Raw genomic sequence first — 15,115 nt, forward strand, 5'->3', positions numbered from 1 at the left:
ATACGATTTTGAAATGCCATCGGGTGCTCGCAAATTTCTACGATACGTCCTAGGAGACGGGTTAATATTCTCCGAGAGAGATGTTCACAAATTCCAACGCAAGCGGCTTCTACCGAACTTCAACTTCGCAACATCAAAGACTTGTATCCAACGTTTTGGAGGAAGTCGCTGAAGCTCACAGAGAAGCTACAAAGAGATGTCTTGGAGAAACCAGAGGCGAGGGGCATTACAAAAATCAATGTCTGGGCTACTAAGGTGACACTTGATATCATCGGTATTGCGGCATTTGGTCAGGACTTTGACACGCTGGAAAATTCGGATGATATTTTGGCCAAGACACATGACGATGTTTTGAAGCCTACACCAGCAAAAATGGCTATTTTTGGACTGATGAACTTCGGCTTGGATTGGTTGATGGGACTTATCCCTGGAGGTGCTGTAGGGCAGCTTGAGAATGGTGTGAGCTCTCTTCGAAAGATTTGCACACAGTTTCTCAAAGACAAGAGGGAGAAGTGAAAGCTCCCTGGAGCGGAAGCTAAGGATATACTCTCTAAAATAATGGAGACAAACGAATTCTCCGACGAAGAGCTGGTGGACCAACTAAGGACGCTGATTGCGGCTGGGTAAGTGGATATGCCTTCGACCATCCTACTCCATATGGCAACCTGCTAAAACTCAAATTCAGACACGAAACAACTTCATCGTCCTTTACGTGGGTGGTTTATATGCTTGCCCTAAATCCAGAGATACAGTCTCGGCTGCGTGAAGAGATCCAGAGGAATATTCTCGAGGACCCGCTAACAGATGCGGATCAAGACCTAGGCGGGCTGCTAGAGTCTCTTCCATTGCTGAATGGAGTCTGCAATGAGACGCTGCGTTATCTACCCACTGTGCCTTTGAGCATGCGAGTCCCTAACAAGGACACCACAATTGTCGGCCAAAGCATCCCGAAAGGAACGGATATATTCATTATACCATACACAATCAACCGCTGTAAAGAACTGTGGGGACCGACTGCATGTGAAGTCAAGCCCGAGAGATGGATCGATACAGAAACGGGAAGGCCAAACAACACCGGAGGTGCAAGTAGCAACTATGCGATTATGACGTTTTTGCATGGTGCACATACATGCATTGGCCAGAGCTTCGCAAAGGTGGAATTGCGGGCTCTTGTTGCGACATTTGTCAGGACATTTGCAGTTGAGTTGGCATATCCAGGGAAGCCTGTCATTCCGACTGGTATCATTACCACCAAGCCTGAAGGTGGTATGTGGGTGAAGTTGAAGCAAGTTGATGGATAGTTCATGGTAGCCCAGCTACTCTTGAGTCTTTTTTGAGCTATGATTTAGTATATATTTTTTTTTTTTTTTTTTTTTTTTTTGTAAATTGTATTTTCTTCTGCAAGTCCAATATAAATACATTCCAACACGGGAGAATTCAAGACTGCTTCGAAGCCGAGAGAAACTGCAGCCAGCGCGGATGAAGAGGCGCTTCAAACCGTGATAGGATCAGCGCAATCTCATTCTGGGAAATTGGACCAGATATTGATTCACTGAAGCTCGCACAAGACACTTAATGAGATTAGAGCCGTGCATCATTCAAAAAGTCAACATCAACTTACTGATAAGAAGTTTCGGCAATGTCCAAATTTTTGCAAACTGCTCAAGTTGCAAACGGAGTACAGTTTGATCATGCTCAATATTCGACAGCAGATCAGGTACAGAAAAAGTACTTGACTTTCTGTGCATCTCGAGAAAGATAAGCGCAGTAAAATAAACGAAGCAAATTGCAGGATCGACTTTGATACAGAAAGACGTATCATACTCTGCTGCAACCGACGCAATACCCTGACAAGTCTCAAGGATACGCTGCCAATTGGAAAGCCATTCATCATTTTTCGCTATGGCACAACCAATGATCGATATGAGAAGCTGAGACATCAAGAGAAGAATAACACTGTTCAATCTTCCATGATGGTATGCTTGTGTCTCATTCGAGAACGCGTTGCGCTTGGGGTTAAACCAGCCTGAAGGAAGGGCCAGGCGAAGAGCAGAAAGATGTCGCTCGAATGCACTGAAGTCTTTGTCGACGAGTTCCTCTTTGGAAAGCACGCAGTGATGTCTTAGAACAACTCCTGCCTGGCGAGTGGCAGATATAGCGACTAGGTGAGCATTCTGCAGGAAAGTTTCTGGATTTGAGCTGAGTGCGGGGATGATTTTCCAGAAAAATTCAGGGTTGGACGGCATGCGCAGATTCTCTGGAGCAGCACCATCACTCCCGGAACTCGAACTAGAAAATGATAATACCAAGGAGGTATTTATGAACTTGTCGTCGATCAGGAATGGCGTGCCTGAAGAGATATTGGAGTATGAATCGAGGCGATAGATGAACCACCATAATGTTCGCCATTCTTGGAGGACTTCCCTATCGAGGACCCGCCATTCAGGATATAGCATTCGTAAATTCTCAAGTCGGTCAAGACCCATGCGATAGGCCATGCGCGTTAATCTTCCAATGCGCATCCATGATTGGTTTCCAGGGAACTGGTGGAACTCATAGAGAGCCAATAGGCAAGACTTACGACATTGATCAAGGGAAGGTGAGTCTCCAATCAACCCGTCGTCTAAAATACTAGAGCTTAACAGCGAGTCGATTAGAGCATCCAACCCGAGCTCTCCTATCGATACTGGGAACCCAGTGAGCTTTGCGGTGATCAAAACGATGGTAGAGACAAGCTCTCGACTGCATAGCGAATTTTGATAGTTTTGGAAGAAATTTTCTTTTGAGAAAATCGGATTTGCATCGTGGAGAATGTCGAAATATTTATCTAGACTGGAAGGAAGGCAACTGTTAGCAACAAGCCGATTGCTGGGAAACGAAAGATCGTACAGATTTTCCTCCTCAGCAAGAGATACATTATATTGAATGGGCGACTGTGCCGAGTACCTTGTCGTGGGCGATGAATCAGATGGAAACAGAGTCGACTCATTAATCTCTGACACGGATTTCGATTCTATCGTCGGTCGGGAAAAGCCTTGGATTGGTATGCCTGAGCTTCTACTCGGAATATTTTTATCTATGTACCAATCTGGTTAGTATAAATCTAGTAGATTTGGCTGTGACAGGGCAAGGTATCTTACTGGAAGGCCTTGATTGAGTCAGGTTGGAAGCATGACGAGAGCCTCTTTGGGGCCCGGGCCTACGCCGCACTGAGGTATAGCTGCATGTTTCTCCTTGCTCAAAGCATCGGGAGCAAGTGGGTCGTCGCTGGTCACCTGTAGAGAAATCGTGAGCTCATAATTCTGTAACCAAAGTGGGAGGAGCAATCTCACACTTTGCCTTCTTTCTGTTGTCTTTGTCAGTATTGATCGCGGTTGAATCGTTAGGTATTACCGGATGCATCTATCACAGACTCTCATGGACCTTTCGGCGCCTGAGGTTTGTGAGGCTGGCGTAGTGTCTTCCTGCATGCTTGATAGTAAGTACTCCTTGTGGGAACACCGGAGAGTTACCTCGTGCAACGATGAGAATAAGGAGATATTCCGGATTTCCTGGGGCGTTGGTGATCAACCGGAGCAATTAGCGAGAGCGATTAGGGATCCTCCGGCGCTAGTCCTTATTAGGCAGAGCCCATACGGTGAAGAGTCTCTCGACACCGCAAGATCTAAATCCCCGCACCTGCAGAGCGATGGTCGAGTCGTACAGCAACTAGAGCCAGCTCGTTTCCAATAAGATTCTTGTCCCCAGAAAGTTGGAAAACTTTGATAGTTTGTGAAATGCACTGGGAATGTTCAGACCCCGGGTAAACATAGCAGCAGCTCCGAGGTAAGGGATGCCCCCGCTTTCGATGCAGTTTCGATTCTAACGCTTGGATAATAATAAATGACTCCTTTCGTATCTGGCTTCATCAAAATTCATAACCGCCTCACACTGTCTTATTTCCGATACAAAACGAAATGCTCGGACTGAGGGGTTCCGCATTCATTACTGGTGCTGGATCGGGGATTGGTAGAGGCGTGGCTCTTGCCTTTGCGCGATATGGAGTCAACCGACTAGCTCTCCTTGATCATAAAGCCAGTTCTCTTGAGGGAACCCGCAATCAACTTAAAATAGACTTCCCGGAGACCGAAATTGCGATACTTCCCGCCGATGTCACTGATGAAGTATCCATACAAGAAGCTGTCAGACAAGCAACAGGACAATTCCGAAGGATTGACTATGGTATCAACTGTGCTGGAATTGGTGGAAGCCGGGATCCAACCCACGAGATGGCACTGGAAGACTGGAAAAGAGTCATTGATATCAATCTGACAGGTGTTTGGATCTGCCAAAAGCATCTCCTCCAGCAGATGTTAAAACAAGAGTATTCTATTCATCCGAGAGATTGAACATTGAAAAATACCTTCATAGCTGACACTGCAAGCAGCTCTCGTAGTGACCGTGAAGGACGCGGGGTTATAGTGAATATAGCTTCTATGTACGGCCTTTCCAGTCCTCCGCCCGCCGTGGGCGTCTCGGCCTACACTGCGTCCAAACATGGTAAGCTCAGCGTGGAATACCCATACCTTTTCGGGGGTAAAGCAACGCTAATTATTAATTCAATACACCAGGTGTCATGGGGCTCACAAAGACGGTATGGGAATTTCGAAAACGGCGGCATCGGAGAACGCAAGGCTGATTTAATCCAACAGGATGCTAAAGTGTATGCGCGAAAAGGAATTAGAATCAATGCCATTTGCCCCGGGTATGTTGTTCATGTTTCTTCAATCTACTGGAAAATATTGACCTTCCATACTTCACAGTTACGTACATACGCCCCTGATTGGCAAGGCCATCGAATCGGGGTCGATGGATAAAGAATTTGAAAGAACACCCGCTGGAAGAGCCGGCACGGTCGAAGAAATTGCTGATTCCATTGCTTTCATCGCGTCACCAATGAGCAGTTTCACTTACGGGACTGGAATGACTGTCGATGGCGCTTACTCCATTTAAGCCACAAGGCTTTCAGCCGATCCAGCGGTTCTTCATGTATAGGTCCTGTTTTCGGGTATGCATAATAGCCATTTTTTTGTTCATTTTAGACGCAAAAGGCTATCGCTTCAAATATCTATCAATGTAGCCATTGAATAGACGAGGAGATGTCTAATCAAGAATTTCAACCGAGAGCTGCTGGTTCATCTCAACACCGGAGCCAAGAGTCATGAGGCGATAGATCTTATGGTCGCTGGAAGCTATCGTCTTCTTGGTTTTCAGGACCGTTAGAAGATCCAGATACAGGTAAAATAGCTGGTATGAAGTTCGTTTCTCATAATTCATATCGTGTGCTACCTCTGACAGGCACACAAGGGGGGCGGGAGAGCCACATCTGCGGTTGGATCATGATAGTTTTTGCTCCAAATCTCTCTCATCAAATGGATCTCCGAACTCATCTATTAACGCAACGGTCAGCCAGAAGCTTGCGGTCGAGCCAATTATTCCAAATTGGACATACTCAAATTGAAGTCCTGATCAATCACACTCTCCATGGCTCGTTGGTAATCCTCCTGGGCGCGCTTGCTTTTCCATGCCGCGATTGGCGCATCAGCGCCTTTGCCAGTTCCGGATATATCAGAGTCTGGTACAGCCGCGAGGCTACTGATCGTCGCGAACTCTGAGCTTTGTTGAGGCTGAGAGCCGGGGGGAGAGAGCTCCGACGCGGCGGCGGCGGCAGCGGCCGAGGAAGCTTGGGCGGGGCGAGTTGGAGTGCGGGCACCGCTCCCTGCGCCATCGGAATCGGCGTGGATTGAATCAACGGAGGAGGCCATTTCGGAGTCGCCGTCGGGGTCCTTGGAGTCTGTCTTGTTTGTTAATGAGGGAACTGATGTCGGGAGGGCCAGGTCAGGCAAGGTGGGGGTGGATAATGGCTTAACAAGTGGATTTGAGATTCAACTTTCCAAGGATGGGAGCCGTATCGGAGAAGGGAGAGCTTACTTGGAGCCATTTGGACGGTTGCTGGAGAAGGTCGAGGTGGAATGGAGACCTTGACTGTGTCGATCAAAGCGATCGTGAAGGCGGAGCGGAGATCGCGGCGGACCAGGCGGTGGCCGCCTCTTTTTGGGCATTACACAGCGAATTTTCTTTTTCTCCCACTTTCATTGTCACTAGACCACCTGGAAATATCGGGTCTTGCTTTTGCTTCCAGCATCTACCGATTTCCCTCCATTCAATTCAACGTCCCCTTCTTTCGCACACTCGTTCAGGGCCATGAGCTCAAAGCCTGAAGTACCGGACGCATGGGATGACAATTGGGAATCCCAAGCTGATGTATGTGGAATTCTCGATCTCTATGCCGACTCCGAGCATCTCTTTGGGCGAAAGCTTCCATCAAAGTCTGCGATTTGGTATCAAGCATTCAGGCGCTGACCCGCTGCGTACTTCTACAGAAAATAGCCGATCAGCCTACCCCGCCGCCCGAGAAGAAGGTCTCATCTAAAGTCACAAAGGCTCAGCGCAGAGCGCAACAAGCTGAATTCAACAGACAGCTTTGGGCAGAAGCGTATGATTTTCTTTGGACCCAAGCATTTAATATTGGATATCTCGGCGCTAACCAGAATACTCGCTATAGTGAAGCTCCTACGCAAGCATTCCATTTTGTTGAAGCCCGCTCTGAAGTACCGCTCAAACAGGAGTTCAAGCCTACCGTGACCTTGCTTAGTCGGAGGCCCCAAATAGCGACACGACAAACCTCTTCCTCAGGTGACGTTGACAGTGCTGCGATTGGCGTCGGGCAACTAGGCCTCGATGACGGGGACTCGGATGAAGAGGCTAACAAGCCTCCCGAGCCGACCCCAGAAGAACGCCAGGCAATAGCACTTAAGAATCTTGAGGAGAAGCAGCGCAAGTACGAAGAGGTCCGTGAAAGGCTTTTTGGTAGCCCATCAGCGACAACATCGGGCAACTCATCTCCCGGGAGTACGACTCCTCCTCGCCAGCCTCAATCAGGCGAGGGACGAGGTAAAGGCAAAGGTCGAGGTGGAGGACGGGAGAAAAGAGACTCTTCTACGGCATCGAGTCGGTCTAAGAATCTCTACGATCCTTCTAATACGACTAGATTAAATGGATCACACCCGCAACGGCGCGAGCGTCAGCAGAGCAACCAAAATACTCCAGACAAGCAATCCGCTCCACAACAGCCATCTCGCACCCCACGAGGTCCAGATGGAAGCGGAAGAGGTGGTTATGGATTTGGGAACAGAGGTGCGCGAGCGAGTTAAAGTACAGTGGGTTAGATTCCTACTCTCACGCCTGTGCCTCAGGTCACGGCGCGAACGCTATACAGCTTCTTCAACGACTCGCGCGACAACCCCCCGGCCCAAAGAGAGTCTACGGGAGACCTCGTCCAGAATTGATCGCATTTGCGACCTGGGATGTGTTCGGTCGATTTTCTGCGCCAGGGGGCCTCGAAGTCAGCATCTATGTCAGCTTATGCAAAGAGCGTAAGCCTTCTTACCGGCGTAGCGTTCATAACTGTCCAGATATAGCTCATCGGTGCTGGTTGTTGCGCGAACATGTTCGTTTGCCTCAATAGCGGTCACCCATGAGGCTAATCTGCCCCCTTCCTCGGGATCTGGCCATCCTCGGTAGGGCTTCAGCACTCGGCTAAGCCGAAGGACCCATGGTGCAGCTTGAATGTCCACAAAGGAAATCTGTGATCCCATGAAAAATGGCCCGCCGGGATGGGCGGCTGTCATGAGTTGATTGAGAGCATTCCGAAGTTCTTGAGCATTGGTGATTTGCTTATCCTGATCCTGCTCTTGAAGCACTCGGTAAAAACTTGGTACAATATTCCGGTTGATCTGCTTTTTCATCAGCAATGATAACAGCATTCGTTGAGGGCAGGCGGGCTGACATGGTCTGCCCATAACCGACAATGTGCACGCAGCTTCGGGTCAGCTGGAAAAAGTGACCGTCCAATACCTAAATCTTCAATCTATAATAGCCAATACATTTAGCATAACCGAGGATGGTTCCAACTGGTTGGAGATTCCTTACATATTCCATGAGCACGCTGCTTTCATAGCAGCCCCAGTCATCATGCTGCAATGCTGGCACAAGGCCTCGTGGGTTAATTTTCAGCAGGGACTGGGGCTTCTGATATGGATCGATTTCGATGTACTGGTATGGAATGCCTTTCAGTTCAAGAGAAATCCATACGCGCTGGACGAAAGGACTTGATTCAGACAATCAACAAGTTAGCGGTCATTCGTCAACAAGGGCCGTATTTATCTGCATCACACATAGGCATGTGGGATTGATTACCAGAAGCAGCTTCCATACAGCTTGAGGCTTGTCTCGGCTGAATGGTTAAGTGCCGTTGCAGCGGCTAGGCCTGTCGCCTTCGTGTGATACGTCTTTTGCTGTGAATCGGACATGACTCGCCAGTGCTGTAGGTGAAGCTTGAATCTTAGCGGTAAATTCACAGAAATGAAGAAGATTTCGACGGAGTGGACGGATGGATGGAAACATGCAGTATAGCTAGTGCCCACTGTGACGTAGCCAACTCGCAGCTTTGCGGGGAAGGAGCCAAGCCGCCGAACTTCTACCATGCTGTTTCAAACAGGAAATGTCAGACATACCGTTGCTTTCTTTTTCTCTTTACCTTCCTTTAAAAGGTAGCGTTGGACGCTATTCTTCTTGACACGATCGCTTTCTTCAAGTGTGTGTCGGTGGCCCCCACTCACGCCATCATTCTTTCCATTCGCACCATTGCCATTCACTCGTTGGATCGCGAAATACCTTCCCCCACCTGCTCCAGGATGATCTTGTGGGAGGTGGGGGTTTGGCGCAAGGACGCCGAAGGACTGGTTGCTTTGGACAGGGTATAAAGTGTGTGTTCCTGGCAATAGGTCTGCAGGCAATGATTCAAACCCACCCGTTCTGTCAACAGTCGCGGCCCCCGGTAAGTACTCCGTAATCTTGATCTTAACATCACAAAGATCCCTTTCCCTTGCAGTGCGTTTGCGTTTCTTCTTATTCGGATCGTCGGACTTGGGCGTGCCGGGAGGCCGACCTTTGAGGCGACAGTCCCAATAGTGAGCAACAAATGGTCTGCGTTTGTAGCGCTGGGTTGAGCGGTGGGAATAGACATTGTCGACGTGTGGGAAGTATGTCTGGAATCTATGCAGGCGATGCTGTTAGCAGCAGTACTGTATACTGGTTGATAACACATCCTCCCAAGGTCGATAGAATGGAACCGGAGTCACCTGGAAAATGGTGTTCATACTCTTCTTCGCTCATAGTAATCGTTTCATCAATGTGGAACAGTCGCTCCCTCCAGAATTCCAGATCTGGCGGATCTGGGACCAGTTTCATGCCTTGCAACTGACCCGCGAAACTCGCTGCCATTGGCTCCGGTGCTAGTCCATCGTAGTTGCCAGTGGGTTGCTGGAAGGATTGACCCGTTGATTGTAGGAGAGCGATTTCATCCCCCGGGGCACCATGCGCACTGGTCTCTAAAGCTATCGCGTCTTGCCCCGCCACGGGCGTCGCATTGTGGATATGAGACTGAGGCGCGACATTGTCGAGGCCGCGAAAGGAGGCAAAAGGCTGCGAGTCGGGATGGAAAGAAGTTAGCTGCGCAGCTAAACTTGGCGTTTCATCGACGATGCTGATCGTAGCCGCTAGGGGACGAGGGGAAGGAGGCCGCAGGTCGGAATCCATAGCCGTGTGGGGGATAGGAGCGCTGCTTTTGGCGATGCGGAGAAGAAAGGGAGGGCGGTTGAAGCGGCGTGGTCCGGCCCACCACCCAGCGGCTACCGTCAGTACGACCATGACAGTAATCTTCTACAAAGGAACGCCAATAAGGCCATTTACCCAGACTTTAATAATCGCCAGGAACCTTGCTTGACCCGAATTCTCGCTTGAAAGGATGATTCAACAGATTATTTGACCTTGTCTTTGCCTGAAATTGCAGTCTCATGCCTAATGTATTAGTTAAAAATAAATCATAGCTCTCTTACGCCTAAGTTGAATCGAGGGAAGACTCCAATTTATCAGCACTACACATCTTCAGGAGTCACTCTTTTTCTCTTCAAATCCCTTGATTAAGAGCTTTGACGGTCCCGAGGACATCCAATCAAGATTCACACGTTGCGGTTTACTCTCCTTCATACCTGAAACTAGGTCCAACCCCAATAAACATTACCTAAAAAGCCTTTTTGCCGGCATGTTTCTTGGCTGCCTCGGAATTGGCAAACGGGAAGCCGGTAGTTCTCTTATCAGCGCCAGTCCTGCGACTGATCTTGCCATTGCTGCTGGCAAAGAGGACGCACCAGAGGCCGATGGCAGCCAGGACTGAATTCCCAAGAACTGACAAAGCGAAAGCTCCCTGGCCTCCTGTAGCATAAAAAGTGTATGCATAAAATGCTGAAGCAGCATGGAAAGCAGATGTCACCATCAAAGTAGGTAAGGCATACGGAGCCTTGGGGTCCGAATCTTCCGTCGACACAGGTTCCGCAACCGTGGCCGTCAGCGGAATCGAGCCTGTCAGCATCACAGTCAAAACTGCGATAGTGAGGAGGTTAAACCCGAGACACCGAGCAAAGTAAACCTCCATAGCTTTCAAAGTGTTAGCCTAGTCTTTGACAACGAAGAGTTACCGTGGGTGGGAGCCTACACGACGCAGGTCTCGTTTCATCCAGAAGCATGGCAACGACCATGCTTGGACCTGTAATCAGAGACACACTCTGTAGTGAAAGCCATGCGGCCGTCGAGAATGTGTATGCGTGGAAAACCTGTGCATTGGTCTCAGCAAACATGGACGTAGGAAACAATGCTTAATCAAGACAGCTAGGGCTATAAGCAGGATAGACTCACATCCATTATGCTGCGATCAGGTTGCGTCGTACCAACAGCTCTCTTGATTGGGAAAGATTTTAGTGTACCTTAAGCCCGTTGTCGATATTGTGCAAGGTGAAAGCTTTCAGGCTGGAAGCTGCCATGCGCGATGATGCAGCCGGGCGATGTGACGTCATTGGATTTGTTTGGTTTGCAGCCCCAGTTGTATGCGGATTGAATAAATACAACTTGAAAAGAATCATAAGATGTCATTTCTACTTATGTATTTATATTTAGGACTTTGCTGCTGCTGTCCCACCAAACAAGAAAAAGATTGAATGCCATCCATGACAACTTCCCCCAACTCCGAAGCCGAATTGCAACTCCAAATGAAATAATGCTTCACTTAAGGTTCATGCCGCTTGCCCGCAGGTATCTCGTAAAGCTATTGTCTTGATCCGAGGGAGCATTCTGACTGCCCGCGAGAGCCTCCTTGTACCGCTGCGAGAGACCGTTGTCATCGTCAGCGGCAGCTTCAGCATAGTCGTCATCCAAATCACTGTTGTCTTCCCCGTAAGCGAGACCACGCTTGATGATATCATCTTCTTCTTCGTCTTCAGCCTCGCTGACAGTTTCCGGCCCAGTTTCAGGGCCCTTACGCTCTCTGCGGCCTGAGCTCGAGACACTCATATCCTTCATCAGCTTACCCAGTTCGATATCCCGTTGGTTAGCCTTGGTCTCTTCACGTTCTTTCTTCTTGCGCTCAAGTTCAGGCTTGTAGTCACGCTCGAACTCTTGGCGCTTTGTCTCGACGGCTTCGAAGAATTCGTCCACGCCATCACCTGTCATAGAGCTCACGCCAACAACACTCAAGTGACGGTAGAACTCCTCCAGCATCAGGCTCATACTGTTCAGCAGCGAACCCATGTATCCGCTTCCAGCACCAAATCCGCCGACCCCACCCTCGGAACCGAAGACACCGGATTCCTCCTCCTTTCGCAGAGCTTCTTGAAATTTGTCGAAGTCGGTCATCCACTCCTTGACGAACTCAGCATCTTGGACATCAGTCTTGTTGAATACAAGAATCATCGGAAGCTTGGTCTTGTAAAGAATACTGCATGCGTACAGCATGTTGCTCATGAATGTACTGGTGGAACTGGCCCGCGGGGTGTCGATGATGTATGCAATGACGGTAGGGAAGGACGACGCGAGGGTCTCAAGAAGAATGCTTCCCGATGCACTCCATACGAACACTTCAATCTGCCCCGGTGTATCGACCAGGATATGCTCGATCGGCTTTGCGGAAGGATTTTCGGGGTTGGGCGCGGTGCGCTTTTCCAGCAGCGCAATGATCTGGTCGACCTTGGTGGCGAAGAGGTTCAAGGAAGTCAGTATTCCTCCATTCGGGCCAAGGTTGTACTGCTTCATCACTTCTTTGTAGTTGATCGAGTCTCGGATGTCGATGTTGCTGTCGAAGGGCACCGAATGCACAGCGGGGTCGAGGTTGAGAACATATGGCACCGTCTTTTTGGAATGTAGGTGGGAATTGATCCTTTGCATGAAAGTTGTCTTGCCAGAGCCTAGTGAAATATGATGGTCAATAATTTTTCTCAAATCCATATTCCTCCGCATGGCACCTTCGCATGTAGCCTGGTTGATTGACTTACCTGCCATTCCCACGCAGACGACAGACACTGCCGGGGACGCCATGACTGGAGCGTACTTTCTGTCGAAAAATCGAAAACGGATATGGTGCAGGCGAGTGTAGAATCTGAGAGTTCCCACAGAGGCTTTGCAGATGTAGAGGTTGAGAGCTCAACTTGGTGGGCTTTTTTTTTGGGAAATTCTTTAGGCGCGGGGAATCTGAGGATCGACGTTGCGCGACCGCCCGGCGCGCCTAACGTCATTCGGCGGGAGCTGTCTTCACTGTAGCTTCTTTTTCGCTTTTCCTCCCAGGCACCAGCCGACACCATGACGCTGGAAGACTTTGAGAAATCCCTGGCGCAAGACCAGGACCGACGCAGGGAGAGGAGCGACAGAGAACGACGTCACCGCGACCGCGATCGCAGCAGAGAACGCTCAAAGCACCACCGCTCTAGCCACCATCATCGACGACATGCGTCCAGGTCCCGCGACCGCGAAAGCGGACGGAGTCCCGAGTCGCGACGCCGAGATGGCGATGGCCACCGGCACAAGCGCTCGCGTTACTCGCCTGACCACGGGGACGACCGCGATCGCGACCATAAGCGTCGACACAAGAACTCTGACAGGGATGATGAAAGGCCCTCCGCGTCCACATCGGCTACACAAGATGAACCCAGCCAACTAAAGCGAGACTCCTGGATGGAAGCACCCTCAGCCCTCGATATCGATTACGTTCATCGACCGAATCCTAAACGCTTAGAAGAATCCGCAAAACCCAAGATGCTTTCTGCCGACTACGAGCTCAAGATACATGACAAGGAGCTGAACGACCATCTCCGTGATCTCAAGGAAGGAAAAGCACTGGAAGACATTAATGAGGAGCCGGCACAGCATGAGGTAGATTACACTTTTGGGGATTCGGGGTCCCAGTGGCGCATGACCAAACTTAAGGGCGTCTACAGGGAGGCTGAGTCCAGCGGCAGAGCTGTTGAAGATATTGCCGTGGAGCGATTTGGAGACTTGCGATTCTTTGACGATGCTCGCGAAGAGGAGACCGAACTAGACCGGCGCAAGATGTATGGCGAGTCCTATGTGGGCAAAGACAAACCAAGCGGAGAGTTGTTCCAGGAGCGAAAACTTCAGAACAAAGCTCACCGGGGCTCGCATGAGCATGCTCGTGACCCGGCAGAGGAGCTTAAGGCAGATGGTCAGGGCAAGACGATGCAGACAGAGCCTCCGTCAAACACCACTCAACCGCTAGATCTCACTGCATTGAATCGTTTGAAAGCTCAAATGATGAAAGCCAAGCTCAGGAAGGCGCCGGATGCGGCTGAGCTGGAGGAACAATACAATGCTGCGGCAGCTGCCATGGCCAACCGTAAGGAGTCGGACGTTGTGGTCCTCGGTGTTAAGGATAATCGGATGCTCGCCGGTGCTAGAAACGAAGTCAAGGCGGTTGACACCAAGCGTGGTCGAGAAAGAGGCCAAGTCGAAGCAAACGAAGATATGACTATTGAAGATATGGTCCGGGAGGAACGCAAGACCCGAGGTCAAGCTGGGGGAGAAGGCTCGCGTTTGGCAGATCGTATTTCGCGCGACTCCAAGTTTGTGGTAAGTAACTATACATCTCGATCCATGTCCTCGGCCGTCCTCGTCTAATTCCCATTCAGAATGATCTGGAGTATATGGACGACAATGCTTCAAAATTGGCAAAGAGAGTGCACAAATCTGAAATTGACCTGAAAAATACGACAATCAACGAATTCCGAAAAATGAACCGGATCCTGGATAACTGTGCCCTCTGCCACCGCGAGGATACCAACACACCGCCCATTGCGCCTGTCGTTTCCCTCGCGACTAGAGTCTACCTCACACTTCCTACTGAACCTGAAGTCAGTGAAGGAGGAGCCACCATTGTCCCCATTCAGCACCGGACGAACCTCGTGGAATGTGATGACGATGAGTGGGAAGAAATTCGAAACTTTATGAAGAGTCTGACACGCATGTATCATGACCAAGGTCGAGATGTGATCTTCTACGAGAATGCCGCTCATCCCCAACGAAAGCGACATGCTTCCATGGAGGCGGTTCCCTTGCCATACAGTCTCGGTGAAACCTCGCCCGCATTCTTCAAGGAGGCTTTCCTTAGTACCGAGTCTGAGTGGTCTCAACACCGCAAGCTCATCGACACTCTGGCGAAGTCTAAGCAAGGCCTGGGCCGATCCGCATTCCGCCGAACCCTGGTGAAAGAAATGCCCTACTTCCATGTGTGGTTTGAGCTTGATGGTGGTTTGGGTCATATTGTGGAAGATGAGAACCTTTGGCCTCGCGGGGATCTGTTTGCTCGAGAAATCATCGGAGGCATGCTGGACGTTGCCCCCGACGTGATCAAGCGACAGGGTCGCTGGCAGCGAGGCAGTGACCGACGAATGGATGGATTCAAAAAACGGTGGAGGAAGTTTGACTGGACTCGTATTCTCGTAGAGGGATGAGTACAGCTTTGAATTGCCTTCTGCAGAACTTGTACAGTATCATTCTAGCCTGAAGATTTCGCTGGCACTACCACCCGGAAACTACTCTTTTGTTGATTGCCTGTAATATTCAAGTATATTTTTTCCAGTCTGTAGACATGGAGATGATGGACATGAGACACCCT

At 49.8% G+C, this 15,115-nt stretch overlaps 8 protein-coding genes across 8 annotated transcripts; 4 read left to right on the forward strand and 4 right to left on the reverse strand.

Moving 5' to 3' along the window:
* Positions 1–13: 13 nt before the first annotated feature.
* Positions 14–1,301, forward strand: N7532_008128 (uncharacterized protein; the record flags this gene model as incomplete). Its single annotated transcript, XM_056620620.1, has 4 exons — positions 14–60; positions 162–459; positions 565–623; positions 686–1,301. The coding sequence occupies 4 exons, from the start codon at positions 14–16 to the stop codon at positions 1,299–1,301; spliced, it is 1,020 nt and encodes a 339-aa protein (XP_056471426.1).
* Positions 1,302–1,598: 297 nt separating this feature from the next.
* N7532_008129 (fungal specific transcription factor domain-containing protein) lies at positions 1,599–2,498 on the reverse strand (the record flags this gene model as incomplete). Its single annotated transcript, XM_056620621.1, has 1 exon — positions 1,599–2,498. One exon carries the CDS (start codon positions 2,496–2,498, stop codon positions 1,599–1,601), a length of 900 nt encoding a protein of 299 aa, XP_056471427.1.
* Positions 2,499–3,956: 1,458 nt separating this feature from the next.
* N7532_008130 (SDR family NAD(P)-dependent oxidoreductase) lies at positions 3,957–4,992 on the forward strand (the record flags this gene model as incomplete). Its single annotated transcript, XM_056620622.1, has 5 exons — positions 3,957–4,363; positions 4,427–4,539; positions 4,611–4,633; positions 4,692–4,744; positions 4,803–4,992. 5 exons carry the CDS (start codon positions 3,957–3,959, stop codon positions 4,990–4,992), a joined length of 786 nt encoding a protein of 261 aa, XP_056471428.1.
* Positions 4,993–5,376: 384 nt separating this feature from the next.
* Positions 5,377–5,980, reverse strand: N7532_008131 (uncharacterized protein; the record flags this gene model as incomplete). The annotated part of the gene is made up of 3 exons (XM_056620623.1): positions 5,377–5,429; positions 5,492–5,833; positions 5,971–5,980. 3 exons carry the CDS (start codon positions 5,978–5,980, stop codon positions 5,377–5,379), a joined length of 405 nt encoding a protein of 134 aa, XP_056471429.1.
* A 263-nt stretch (positions 5,981–6,243) lies between these two features.
* On the forward strand, positions 6,244–7,253 carry N7532_008132 (uncharacterized protein; the record flags this gene model as incomplete). The annotated part of the gene is made up of 2 exons (XM_056620624.1): positions 6,244–6,303; positions 6,423–7,253. 2 exons carry the CDS (start codon positions 6,244–6,246, stop codon positions 7,251–7,253), a joined length of 891 nt encoding a protein of 296 aa, XP_056471430.1.
* A 109-nt stretch (positions 7,254–7,362) lies between these two features.
* Positions 7,363–9,810, reverse strand: N7532_008133 (glutathione S-transferase family protein; the record flags this gene model as incomplete). The annotated part of the gene is made up of 6 exons (XM_056620625.1): positions 7,363–7,424; positions 7,490–7,835; positions 7,889–7,969; positions 8,032–8,196; positions 8,616–9,156; positions 9,263–9,810. The coding sequence occupies 6 exons, from the start codon at positions 9,808–9,810 to the stop codon at positions 7,363–7,365; spliced, it is 1,743 nt and encodes a 580-aa protein (XP_056471431.1).
* Positions 9,811–10,183: 373 nt separating this feature from the next.
* Positions 10,184–12,525, reverse strand: N7532_008134 (putative ATP binding protein; the record flags this gene model as incomplete). Its single annotated transcript, XM_056620626.1, has 5 exons — positions 10,184–10,596; positions 10,655–10,772; positions 11,168–11,198; positions 11,222–12,395; positions 12,483–12,525. 5 exons carry the CDS (start codon positions 12,523–12,525, stop codon positions 10,184–10,186), a joined length of 1,779 nt encoding a protein of 592 aa, XP_056471432.1.
* Positions 12,526–12,786: 261 nt separating this feature from the next.
* Positions 12,787–14,951, forward strand: N7532_008135 (putative cell cycle control protein (Cwf19); the record flags this gene model as incomplete). Its single annotated transcript, XM_056620627.1, has 2 exons — positions 12,787–14,070; positions 14,130–14,951. The coding sequence occupies 2 exons, from the start codon at positions 12,787–12,789 to the stop codon at positions 14,949–14,951; spliced, it is 2,106 nt and encodes a 701-aa protein (XP_056471433.1).
* Positions 14,952–15,115: the final 164 nt, after the last annotated feature.

The sequence above is a fragment of the Penicillium argentinense genome, assembly GCF_028826775.1.
Source record: "Penicillium argentinense strain IBT 30761 chromosome Unknown utg000009l_segment0_segment0, whole genome shotgun sequence".
NCBI lineage: Eukaryota > Fungi > Ascomycota > Eurotiomycetes > Eurotiales > Aspergillaceae > Penicillium > Penicillium argentinense.